We start from the raw sequence: 14,252 nt of genomic DNA on the forward strand, positions 1-14,252 counted from the left end.
AAATGTTTGTCTATTAAACAATTGCAAAATAGTTATAGCTCTTTTTTCTGGTAACTAAAAAACAGGCCAGTGCATATGGCTGTGCACTAGAATCACTTTCACATAATTATGCATGCAAGTTGAAGAGACAAAGCTTTTTTTTTTGCCAAAAACAAAGCGTAGTGCAATTTGTATTTTATGTGACTGACATGTGCTTTTGTATACACAAGCGTAAGTTAGGACTTTATTAATGTGCATAGTAACAAAACCGAACTATTTTTACCTACAAAGAATTGAACAGAGTATATAGTAGTATATTGTGTATATATGATCATTCACCACAATGGGCTGTAATGTCGGCAGAGCTTGTTTTGAAATATGGCCCATTAAATACAATAGAAAACAAAGGATTTCACAACTCTTTTACTGAGTTTTTCTACCTTGCAAACAAGCAACGGGGACATGTAATATATCCCTGTTTATAAGCTTATTTTGAGGAGAATTTGCCTGTCCAATATTTCAAAAAGTGGTGGATGGTCACATTATGGTCTTGGACACCCTCTCACCCAACAAGAATCCAATACTCGGTTGTGGGACTGGGAATAAAGCATTACACCTCATGATAATAGTCTTATAGTAGTACTGGCTTAAAGAGGAAGCCCCACCAGAGTAGTTCTTCTGGGGTGAACCAAACCTGCCTGGTTATTAAATCAATCAGTGACAAGGGTATTTCTGAATTTGACAGGTGCTAATTGAGGTTTTAATGTAATTGAGGTATTTAATGCATCGATGAGCACCTGTTAAATTTAAAGATAACCTTGTCACTGATTAATTTGATAACCAGGCAGGTTTGGTTCACCCGAGAAGAACTGCAATAACAGGGCTTCATTAGTCCTTCACATGAATACCTCTTATTGGGCTATTCAGTTGAACCACACACCTATGGAAGACATGACTCAATCTCCCACACAGGGGGTGCAGATTTCAATTGTAGTCACACACTCAGGTAACTCCATTTGCAATTCACACTCCCTATGTGGATGGTTAAAGTCATGTCTTCCAAAAAGGGTGTAAGGATTTCATCTGGAATAGCCTATTATGTATAATTGTATAGAATTAGTTTGTACTCTTGTGAAAATTTGCATCTTTTCTGTTTTTATTTTTTTTTCTCCCGGTGCTGTCGTAATAATCAGGCATACACTAGTAACGTTGGGCAAAGAATCAGGAACAAAATTGTAAGCCCATCCATATACCCAAGTCCCTCCACGGTTCCCTTGACCTCCATATTCTCATGCACTATCAAGCTGACTCTGGGAATGAGGCTGCGTTCCCCATTGAGAGATGAGTTAGTTTGTTAGGGTATTGATATTATGGTTTAGGGAACCGTGCGCTTGGGACATGAGATTGTGGAGGTTTTATTTGGCACTATAATCACGTTGCATGCGCATTTTGTGCACTGTCGTAATCTTTCTGCGGATCTGCATTTTTGAGATTTAAAAAAAATGTTTAAGTGTAACCGTCACCTTAATGACAATGGTGATCTATCAACTATAGCATAGTTATGATTTTGGTATATAAATGGCTTTTGTTTTGGGGACAGTTTGTCCATTATTTGGTTTGGTTTAATTTTGTTTGGCATGAGGATAAATAACCCTTTTAAAATATGATTGAACTAAATTTTGTTGATTAATGAGCCCAGGATTCTCCCTGTGGATCTGGAGAGGGGTTCTGAGGGGCACAGGCCCCACCTCCACCCCTAAAACTTTTACATTGCATTTTTATTATACATTGGGCTACTAACAATCAGTTCCCAACTCTGATCCGAGCATTTTACAATCTCACTGTAATTTCAGTCGTTTGGTGATTTCAAGCAAATGTGGAAACAAACTATCTATGGTTGACACCATGTTTTGTGTGCACTCACTCTCAGAAAAAAAAGTTCTAAAACCTGTCCTCTGTATGAAACCTTTAATGGTTCTATAATAAACCAAAAGGTTCTATAAAGGCCCCAAATGGTTCTGCAACAGATTGAGTAACCCTGTTTAAGAACCTAAAAGGGTTCATTTAGTTTCAAGAACTTTTTTCTTGCGGTTCCATCTAGAGGATAAAAAGAGTTCTTTAAGGACCTTTTAGAACCTTTTTGAGAGTGATGTATATAGACTTTTATAAAGAGCATCAAGGGCATATTACCCATCAACCAAATCCCAAAAATAGAACATAACATTTGAAGATCTAAGATACTGCAATGGTAAAATTTGAACAAATTATTCTTGTCAAGCGTAAAACACATGATTTCAGGTATGGAAACTTAAAATATTTCAGTTTCCTGAAGGCTAGAGTATAATAGGTGCCCAACACAAAAGCCAAAATGAAATAATTGCAGAAATTTATATCAACAGAAGCCAAAATTGCAGATCCCTTTATCATTCAGTGTACCCTTTGATCTTTTTCATGTGACCCTGCTAGAAATATGCACAGAATGCACAGCTTAGGCTCTTTTTTACTGTGACAAAAGTAAAGAATGTGTAAAAGAATATGAGAAGTGTTGATATTGGGGTCAAACTGTTTTGTGGAAATAAAGACTTTATGAATCTCAGGCAAAATGATATTTGAAAAGTAACACCTTGAAAACACACAACATACTTTGAGATATCTCAACAACTGTAGACTGATGCAATTTTTTTTCCATAATTTACTGCAAACATTGTTATAAGAATGACCCCAGACTCAACACAATTTAAAATACTATTTATTTTGAATTTTGTATCTTGTAGACTACTGATTTCTCATAGTAGCATTAGTGTATTCAAGGTATTCAACAGGTTTCTTTTTAATGGATTTTCATATTTTAATCTACATTGGCAACATCAGGGCTGGTAGTAAATTCCAATTTTCTTTACTTTTTCTCAGTTGTTCGGCTCAAAATGAAGAGGGACATGTCTGACAGTAAAAGCTAACATTTTATGGAAAAGAAATCCCAATCTATTTTTTATGAAAATGTTACAATATGGCTTTAAAGATAGAATAAGGTTTTTTTTAATTATCCCCAGACACTGAAATAACGCAAAGAACCTCAATATGATTAGAATATTATTCAAATTTGGGGAACTGTCAATATGTTTTCATTTCTCCTTTATATTTCAAGACTCAAATTTTATGACATAGTGTCAAATTATTTTAATCAGATATCAAACATGACATATAGGGAGTGGTGGGTGGGATAAAAATTTCTCCGCCCGTTCTTGCTGATAAACTGACAGAGAATGACCCTAGCCAACAAAATGGCCGCCGATGGCCCAGAGCAAGGACGCCTGTGATTGGCCTTCGTGACACCAAACGAGCCACCCAATTGGCTCCCCCATGAAAACATTTTGTGACATCACGAGGGCGAACCTATTTCAGCCGTATGGATCATTTTGTGTTTCATTTGACGAGCAAATTAAACTGCATTACCCTATATGTTTAATGCTATAGCAAATTGGACTGTTACACATGCATGGAGACAAAAGAGTATCATGCATTTTATCATTTGGCAAAGGCTAGAATTATATAATTGCCCAGATTTACAGACAAATTACAAAATTAAAGGAAATATTTAATGTTTACTTGTTGTAATCAGGATTTTGGGACTTTTCCAGTGTGTGCAAATTGTGAGTGTTGACTGATGTTTTGCGAACAAGACACACATGTATAATATGCAGATTTACAGACTATAAAGTGCATGAAAAGATTTACAGAAGTAGTTGCAATGAAAAACCCTATCCCCACATTATTTTTGTACTTTTCTATACAATTTTGCATTGTTTTGCATTGACTGATTAAACCCTTTCCTATAATAAAAACCAGTAATAAAGTATTTAGCATCTGATGATCCTGTCAATCAAATTCTTCATGACCTGTGATTGGTTAGTATTATGAAACTAACAAAGGTACCACCCTAGTTACAGGATGCTAACCAATCACAATCACAGCCTGTGTTGGAGTTTGATTGGCAGTATTAACAAAATGTAATTTTGAAAATTTGCTTAATTCTAGAAACACTTCAATGTTTGACACACCTTCCTTGCCTGAAAAATATTAACCCCTCTGAATTTATGCATTTTTGATTCAATATTGATGAAGAAACGTAATTTGTTTGTAATTTATTGATTCTTTCCACCAAGTATTAGATATAATTTAGATTTTAGAGTTACATAACATATAAATAAAAACATTTTGTAGGTAGAATTCAGAAAAGGTGCATATTTCTACAAGATCTATCTGTGTTTAAGATGTATTTGTTGCAGGAGCGTAACCAGCGGTGTGGTGTGGGGCAGAGTGCCCTGCGGGAAAAATATTTTCAGGTGAAACCAGGACAGAAATAATGACCAGTCAAAATGAATAGGTAAATTTTCACGGGAAAATTTTCTGGACACGTGACGCCCATGGGCGCAGACATATTAGCATTATGGAATGTGACCCCGAGTACAGTGGGTGTTCTATCAATGTATTTGAATAGGAAGAATTCCTCCTTTGATGCAAATAAGCAACTTATCGCAATAATATTATGGTAAGATTTTCCGTAGATAAATATTTTTTTCCGTTGGTAGATATTTTTGAAATTACGTTTTGATGATATTGTGAAGAAGTTAAGATTGCATGATATTCAATAAATTTGCAATGTACAAATTTCTATCAAAACTGCAGCCAAGAATACTATTCCAATTCAAAATTACTAAGACTTGAATAGCGAGGTCACCGGGGTCAGAGATCAGACTCGAGGTTACACTCACATTGATATGCATTGGTCACGTGTCCAGAAAATTTTCCCGTGAAAATATACCCATTAATGTTGACTGATGACATTTTATGTAAAATCAGCCCCTTTTTTACCCTGTTTCTCTTCCAACCAAGATAAACTTCTCAATTGGGCATTGAAATCGAGACTACCCCTGTTGATGTTGGAACTATTTTCCACAGGGGGAGTATGAATTGCAAGTGGAATTAGTACATTAAGTAAATCTATTTGAAAATCTGCACCATCGCTCTGTAGAAGATTCAGGTTGAATCTTTCTCAGAGGGTGTATGAAATTCAAATGGAGTTGCCTAATATGTTCATTCCATTTGAAATCCGTATTTCCCCTGTGCACACGGTTGTTTGATGTATATAGAATTGGCTTCATTATTAACTAAATGCAAACTATAGATGGCGCTATTTATCCTAAATCATGTTTACGTTTCTTTATTTGCAAGATTAATACTGCCATTAAAACAGCTTAATATGTAAAACAAGTAACGCGGAAATTTTAAAAACATATTTTATCAAACAATAAAAGGAATCATTTGCATTAAAAGCTTGAAAGAGTAATTTCCAGTAACTAAATAGCGCCACCAATTTTGTCATTAATAGATACATTTTATATCCGAAAAAGCTATAAAAATGCTATAAAAGTGAATAATTTTGTAAAAGAGGGGAAATTAAAGTTGAGAATGACTCAAAAGCATCTGTATACATTAGTATGATATCACATTTAAATCTGGTTGTACATGATGTTTTGTTTGAAAAACTTATAAATGGTCCCTTCAAACAACTGTGTGCAAGATATTTCCAAAATCTTCCACAGGGGTATGTGGATTTTAAATGGAATCACCCATTACCGTCGGAAATACCAAGCTGGTTATGTTCCTGCAATATGTAGTGTATAAACCATTCAACCCAACATAATAAATTATGCTGTTCCAGTAAAAATAAATCCCTACACGCCCTATGGAAGGCATAACCTTAATCTTCCACACAGGTAGCATGAATTTCAAATGCGTTTTCTTGAATGGGTGACTCCATTTGAAATCTGCACCCCCTGTGTGAGAGATTAAGGGTATGTCTTCCATGGGGGTGTATGGATTTCAATGGGATAGCCCATTATGGCGGGTGTTACAACATACCGTGTTGTTTTGTGGTTATCTTGCGTCTCAGACCTGTGCTCAAGTGGGAAATGGTGTTCACTCTATATTTGATATTGATTTGAGCTAGTATGGGTCTGGTGAACATGTTAGTAAATGCCAATTAAAATATAAACATGCCCAAAGAGGTCCACTAGGGGTCACAGGTGGGTATACCATAACCCCCTTCTGAGCCCCAGTGGTTCGTTTGGGCACATTTATATTTTAATTGGAATTTACTCACATGTTTACCCATAGACAGTAGACCCATAGAAGCTTAAATCAATATCGAATATAAAGTGAACACCATGTCTCATTTGAGCACAGGTCAGAGACGGACTAAACATTTCTTCATGTGTTGGTTACAACATCTGTACACAGAAATGTTGTATACTAAGTTGTCATTGTGGTTTCTACAGTCAGACAAAAACTATTTGTTGATTTTGTTTATTTGTGAAACTATTTACTATACATTTCAACATATTGAGTTCAGGTGCAAAAGCACCTTATACTTCTTGAATTAAGACACCAACATCTGGTGATCATTCTATCTCTTCTGTCTAAAATTCACACATGGAAATATATGCCTTTGCCTATGTGTGCATAGCATTTTCATTTCTCATATCAAGGCCTGAGGCCCCAAGTGCCTTGTTGTGACTGGAAGGGAATGAAGGAAAGAGAGAAAATGAAAAAAATAAAGAAGTTGTTTGTTTTGGTCAGAATTCAAACCCGGGACCCCTCACATACCAAGCACTAGGTTGGTGACTGGTAGGCATGGGTGTTCTGCTGGCCCGGCCGATGAAACTGTGAATCACTTCAGTGGGATTTATGCATGTGGAGTGCATATATCATGTAGTATTTTGTAGTACAAGGGAGTGTTACAGTTACGGAATATTTGGCCATCATTAACAGATGATGCTGGACTTTGCCAATTGGTACACTGTCTGTTTATTAGTAGTCTATGGGTACAACATAACAACTCCAAGCCAAATCATTTTTAACAAAGTTATCACATTTCTTAGCGGCATACTTTTTAGTACCTCTTCTACATGTTCTTCATTATTCACACATATCACACACAAGTAATATACTCCTATGTTGTTTTGTAATTGTCTGTGTTATAAATGTAGTACGCCAATCCTAAGTAGGGGCCTAAGCAAAGTGCTATTTCAGTATCTGCTTTCATATACCATTACATTTCTGAAGCACAGTTTTGCAAACCTATTTTGTAACTCCATAATTTTCATCACAGAATTCCAAATTTATTTATGTAATATGTTGACATAATATAATTGGTTTTGGTGTTTTTGGCTTTGGCTTACTCACTTCATAATATATTAGTGTGTTTGTGTAGGGTGGCTTTGTTTGTGTGAGCATGTTTTGTTACTATTTTGTTATCCAAAAAAGGCAACACTATGATATAAACTGCTCTATTTAAGTTACTTTTGATTCCGCAATAGCAATGTGAGCAACTCCATCTACAGCAACAGCAATAACAACAGCAGTATCCACATCAACAGCAGCTGTATACAACAGCATCAGTAACTGCAACAATAACTATAGCAATAGTAATAACAACAGCCTGTATAATCACAGTGCAGCTGCAGCAACAACCATAGCAATAGCAACAACATTGACAAGGATATAGAAAAGTATCCACTCAGCAACAGAAATGATAACCACAACCAATCCTGTATTCCTTATTTTATAAATAGCAATTTATGAATTCACCATGGGGTACAAGGGCACAGCCATTACACAATTGTATCAGCAAAAAGTACATAGATAAGCATTCACTCCATACAAATGAATAGGAAAACCAGATGTCGGTATTCATGAATTTTCACAAAAATGACTACTGCAAAAAATCTGAAGATTGGGGGATCCTGTAACTTTTATGTTATGACAAACTAATTTGAGAGAAAAGTTTTCAAAAGCGTTATAAGTTATCGAGCGCCATTCGTTTTTAATGGTTTTTATTCGGTAAAACACACCCAATTTTGAGTCAAATGCCTTACCATTGAAAAGTACAGGAAGACCACCCACTGACTCCAGACATACTGGTGCCCAGCAATAATGGCAACCTCCAGTTCTCTCTATCAAGAATTTATAAATTGCTATTTATAAATAAGGTATAGTGGACTGACAACAGCAGCAACAATAGCAAAAGCATAATGCAGTAATAACAGCAACAGTAATGTCATTAAGGATGTTGATATAATGCAGTTTTATTCTCTCAATTGTGGTATCAACCAATAGCAGCCATTTTGAATGTTGTCCAATAGTTCAGAATGTACTGTAGCTGAAATTGAAGTTTGTCAATTTTGCTCTAAATTATTTTTATCTCCATTATTTATTATTTGGTGGTATTAATTCCTGCTGAATTTGTTATTCATGTAGTGACAAAATGTTTCAATTTTGCATGATGCATATTATCTTCTAGAAAGAAAGCTTTGAAAAATGCAAGTAAATCGATGTTGTTTTTGATCCAATTTGCAATGTACTATTATATCTCTATTATTTTGCATAACATTTGTGATTGAAAATTGCAATTTTGCATGCATTTTACATTGCATTTTATATCATTATGCATTTTTCATTTACTATTCATGTGTTAAGATTTTGTATTCATAGTTATTTTGATTTCTGTAGAAATTAGTTAACAAATATTCCTTGCAATGATAAATTTATTTATTTTGAAGCCAGGAATAAAACAAATAATATAATTTGATGTAATATAATTTGATAGATTACTAAAATCAGTGCATAAACTCAAATTGGTATACACTTTTTATTTTGCAGTAAATTTGACAAAGAATTACCGTTAAATTTTTCAAAAATTATTTGCAGTATTTCTGTTTTGCACCTTGTTTTAACATTATTTCTTTAATGCAGCAATTTAAATATTTATAGTACTTTTTATATTTTAATCAATTTATTTTTTCTTAATTTAGCAAACACTTTTATCACAGTATCTGCAGTAGATTCTCAACACTTAGGGATGGCTTAAAACTCACCCGCCGGTTGCCCGCCAGTTCTGTCCGGTTGGAGCCACTTGAAAGCACTTCAACTGCACTCTAAATTGATTTAAAATAAATCCTTAAGGATTGCAATTAGGGACCAATCAATTTTAGATTTAGAATTAATCTTATAGATTTGAATTTGAATTTTTTTAAATTTAATTTTAAATTCTAAAGATTTAATTTTAAATCTATAAGATTTAATTTTAAATCTAATACTTGATTGGTCCCTAATCACAATCCTTTAGGATTTATTTTAAATCCTTGAAATTTAGAGTGTGCCATCAACTGCCGGTTAACTTGTGGTTGACCTTTGAAGCCGCCCTTATAACTTGGGTGCAGTCTGATGTTCTTAAAGTCTGTAGTCTGATGTTTTTCCATGCAGATCCAAAGTGACACCACTGCAGGGCAAATTAATTGCTGATGCTTACTTGTGTTGCAACCACAAAATACATGAAACACATCAGACCATATTTGGCTTTTGCTGTTACAAATAGGGATGTTTCCTTCAGGCATATATACTTGACGCTCTGGTGAGATCTGATATTCCGGATATATCAAATCTTATTGACTTCTCAGAATAACACACCTTCAACCTTAAGAAAGCAGACTGCCTCCAATCGCTGTCCCAAAACATGGCAATCATGTAGATTTACACATAATATTATGTTTCTTTCTTGTCCAATCTCTAATACAGGACCAACAAACAATACTTAGAACATGGGCTGTAAAGGACTTTGCTCCTAGGGTACCACTCTATGTCCAGATCCTGAAGCCAGAAAATAGGTTCCATGTTGCTTTTGCAGGTAATGGTTTTTGCATGTGGTGTATGATTGTATGTGTTGTGTACTGTCCTATATGGACCAGCAACTTTTAAGTGAGTGCCAGTTGTAGGTACTCTGTGTTGCCACCCACTCTTGCTCTGCTATGGTTGATGCACCATTGCGTACAATTTTGTGCCATTTATGGATTTAGGGGTAGATTACCATTTGAAAATATGTGGTGTTACATTGGTCCATATTCAGGTGACACTTTTGAACTAAAGTTGCATTATAGCCACATAGCAACAGCATGTTCAAGATCACTTTGTAACTAACTATATTACCTTTGATATTATAGAGCTGTTTGGCTGCTTTCTGTTTTAAGTAACCTGTTGGCCCTATTATGCCAACTCCCATCATGCTATTTTTTCCTGATACATTTACTCATGATCAAAATAATAGTTCATTTAACATAATAGCATATGATGTCATTTCGGTCCATTTTATGCGACACTTTTCTGTCTAATGTTGCATTTGGAACCACAATAAGTGAAAACTCACTTTAGAACTAAATACAGGGTAATCTACATGGGACTAAATCTGCAACAGTGTGGTACTTCCAAAATCCAAATTAGTATAGACTCTAGTATGCTTTGACTTTGACAATAGTGCAGATTGTAGTCGGTGTGTAACTAACTGTGTGAGTGTTGCAACATAATGTAAGATCAGCTGTTTTGCATGATGTATATCATGCAATGCCTAATGGAAGTGCATCTTATGCATTGCATTGCAACACAGTGCAAATTTCAGTTGGACTAAATTTGTGAGTGTTGCAACATATATGAGATCAGTACATCATGCAATAACTAATGGATGTGCACCTTATGCGTTGCGTTGCAAGATGCAGTATAAATCAAGTTTGGATCATGGAGAGCATACTGTAGGCTAGATATTGGCTGTTCCAGTTGAAATCCATACACCCCTATGGTAAACATGACCTTAATTTAACATCCCACACTTCCATTAGTGGTGTATGGATTTCAACTGGAATAGCCCATTGATGCAGAGTAATGAGGATCTTATCTCCTGTATGGCACTTTCCATAATTCTCCCTATAAGATGTAATAACTGTAATTGAGTCCTTTCTTGTTTTTATTTTGGCTAACCACCATTGTACCTTCTTTTTCTTTTGTCTACAGATCATGTTGTTTGTGAAGATGAGTTTAAATATGCCTTACTTGCCAATAACTGCCTATGCCCAGCCACGTCCACATTTGTAACACTCTTAATCCATACGTCAAGGGGACAGTAAGTATTAAAGAATTAATTATTGTAATAAAGTGTCATGTCTTCCATAGAGAGTGTATTGAGTTCAATAGCCCACATGTAAATACCAGAGGGAATGGGGAGTGTCTTCACAATTGAATATATGAATACAAAAGCCACCTAAGTCCATACTTTGGCCAAATTGAGTTAAGCATGGGAAATTGTTGCTATACATAGGCCTGTCATATGCATGAAAGAACAACTCAAATTCATTCTCTGTGTCTATTGGGCATGTGAAAAATAGCATGTATGAAAGAATCACCCAATTCCATGATTTGAGTCTTGTAACACATTGATTGAAATCCAGTATGTATAAAAGTCCACTTGTAACACATACATTGCTAGAGAATGACTTTTGAACAAAAAATGGGTTTAATAAAGGAAAGTGTGTGGTTTATATTACATGGCAGAATGCTTATCAACATTATACATACCTGTGTGCTTTATTTTGTATTATCTTACTAGTGGTAATCTCATTCTAACATTGTTGTCTTTGTATATGATTCAAAAACCACCTAAGTCCAAAATTTAAAATGAACCCCACGAAGTCCCTGAAATGCTAATCGTCATACCTAATACAGGTTAATCCACTCATTTGCACGTAAAACTTACCATATTGACCAGGTAAATCTAACTGAAGGAATTAAAATGATACACAGGTTTTTCTCTCAAAATAACTTCGCATGGACTTAGGTGGCTTTTGTATTCATGTATTCAATTGCATGTCTCTCAACCGTCTTCATAGCATAAATAGTGACTGTTCCCTTTTTTCATTGCATTTGACCAGGGAAGGAGCAGATTCACATTCTCTGTGGCAGAGGCTGTATGGCAAGTGTTCAGGGAATGAGGTCTATCATATCATCCTAAGAGATAGCAGATTCTTTGGGGAATTTGAAGGAAAAAGCTTCACTTATGCTTCATTCCACGCCCATAAAAAGTAAGTTGTTTGCTATGGGAATACTAAAGTGTAATTTTGATGTCAATTACATCTTAATGTTATTGTACCAAGATGCAATCAACATACTGTGTCATGTCTGTTATCTGATACAACAATGTATTCACCACAGGAGGTACAAGGTGAACGTTTCATAATCGAAAGTGGTACATTTAACAAACTACACAATATCTGACAATACCAGATATGGTGTTTCATTATGCAGTATTCGAAAGGTAGAGGAAGGTGCACACCTACAGCTCAACCCCGGGCCTCGGCAGTCAGATACTAATCTTTAGTTCTTTTTTTTCTTATACCAGAAATGGTGGTTTATTATGTGGTATTCAAAAGGTAGATGAAGGTGCCTAGGCCTTATCAACATTGGCCCCTGATACACCAAATAAAAGAGTCAATACTAATCTTGTTTTCTTATACCAGATATGGTGTTTCATTATGCGGTATTCGAAAGGTAGAGGAAGGCGCCCACATACAGCTCAACCCTGGCCCCCGACACATCATGAGAGAGTCGGATACGTGCTTCTATATGAACATCACAAAAGAAGAGAATTCCGTCATCCTGAAACACAGCAACGAGGAAAGAGAAAGAGAGAAAACTGCGGTAGAAATAGCCAAAACAGTCATTAATTACACTCCGGAGGACGAGAAAGTTGAGCAATCAAAATTGGAAACTGCCATTGCTGGTGTCGGTGAGTATTGCTGGTATTATGTTTTAATGTGACTGACCCTGATTGGTGTATCTTAATAATGTGTATCTATCTTTTCTGTTTTGTATTTCCTGTTGTTGCTGTGCTATACAAAACAGCATTTATTAATGGTAGGTATACAAAACATACTGTTATTATCAGTTTGAATGTCAATCAAGTCTTATTTCCGGGAGTTTATTTTGACCTAATTTTATCAGTCTTTGTGTCAGTCCATGCATTTTGGTTATAAATTTGTAGAAAAAATAAGTGTTGGGTTTGCTGGTCTACACTTTTATGATTTGGTAGCACTATATTTTTCATTTCACATGTATCAAAGGGCTTTACATTTTATTCTGCTGTCATTAGAATATGTCAGCTGCCATACAATGCCCAAGGCATGCTCATCTTTTTGGGCAGAGCTCAATGGACAATATTCATAACAGCTCCCCATTTCACCTCTAGGTAGAGAAAGACAAGTGAGGTACCTTCCCTCACTGACCAGGGCTCAAACTCACAACCCTTTGATTGCGGGGTAGAGCCCGTACCGCTGCGCCACAGTGCCCCCAAAGAATTTCTCTTTTCACTAAGCACCTTATCTAACAGTGCTTGATTGTTCAAGTAGACAAGATAAGGGCAAAAGAATAGGAGCAATATCTATCAATTTTTCACTAAAACAACTGATACCCACACTCATTGTACAAGATCTAGCTCAACACAATTTCCATGTCTTTAGAGTCAGTGGTCTTGCTTCCAACTTCTTCTTTTACTGGAATTCTTTACCTATTCACATCAGGTTCATTACCAAGAATAATTCCTTCAAATCTCATGTAAAAACTCATTTATCCACAACTTCAATGAACCAGGATATGGCTGATTATATTTAACTTATCTTATTTTAATCCCCTTTTTTGTGGCTCTGTTTTCATCACCTTTATGGGAGCATGGTGGCCGGGCAGAACAGGCTCTTACTCATAATCGTAAGGTTGCGGGTTCGAGCCCCCAGGGACACCATCGTGTTGTGCCCTCGAGTAAGGCACTTTATCTCAATTACTCCTCTCCACCCAGGTGTATAAATGGGTACCGGCATTCTTAAATGCTGGGAAGGTAATAGACTTGCTGTGGTGGAGGTGTAGCGATCCCCCAATAGCAACCTTACATGGAGGAGTCTGGCCCAATTGCCCATGAAAGAGACATGGGCACTCCAATTACTGTTTATATGCAGGATCGCCTCCTTATCTTGTTTGTTGCTTGTGGGATGATGCTTTATTGCTTATTTGATCTCGCTTATTCTTAAGTACTGCTGCCGAATAAAAAATAAATAAATAAAATGATACTTGTGTCTTGTTAGGGCTGTGAATGAATGTGGGTTGCATGGTGATAACACACTTTCTTTTTTCCTTCCTCACCAATTCTCCTATGGTGTATATACATGTCTATTCAGGCACGGTAGCACTGGAACTGCATCATTTTGCAGGTGGTGGAAAGACTCCCACAGCATCTGCGGCAGGCACCCCCGTACCATCCCCTGAATGCAGACAAAAATATATGCCTCCATTAGGCCGAGAGGCTGCAGGTAATATACATAGAGAAAATAGTTGGTCAAATTTGA

At 36.0% G+C, this 14,252-nt stretch overlaps 1 protein-coding gene across 8 annotated transcripts in view; it reads left to right on the forward strand.

Moving 5' to 3' along the window:
* The window catches only part of LOC140138675 (potassium channel subfamily T member 2-like), a 477,469-nt gene that overhangs the window by 419,181 nt on the left and 44,036 nt on the right, over nt 1-14,252 (forward strand). For 6 of the 8 annotated variants that reach the window (XM_072160417.1, XM_072160415.1, XM_072160418.1 and 3 more), the window contains exons 8-13: nt 1,173-1,214; nt 9,616-9,724; nt 10,879-10,987; nt 11,793-11,942; nt 12,378-12,646; nt 14,085-14,216. In XM_072160417.1, the coding sequence (XP_072016518.1) occupies nt 1,173-1,214; nt 9,616-9,724; nt 10,879-10,987; nt 11,793-11,942; nt 12,378-12,646; nt 14,085-14,216 (811 nt within the window). The remainder of the gene's footprint in view (nt 1-1,172; nt 1,215-9,615; nt 9,725-10,878; nt 10,988-11,792; nt 11,943-12,377; nt 12,647-14,084; nt 14,217-14,252) is intronic. The other 2 variants (XM_072160421.1, XM_072160419.1) reach the window with 1 other exon arrangement.

Source organism: Amphiura filiformis, chromosome 18 (genome assembly GCF_039555335.1).
Source record: "Amphiura filiformis chromosome 18, Afil_fr2py, whole genome shotgun sequence".
In the NCBI taxonomy this organism is placed as follows: domain Eukaryota; kingdom Metazoa; phylum Echinodermata; class Ophiuroidea; order Amphilepidida; family Amphiuridae; genus Amphiura; species Amphiura filiformis.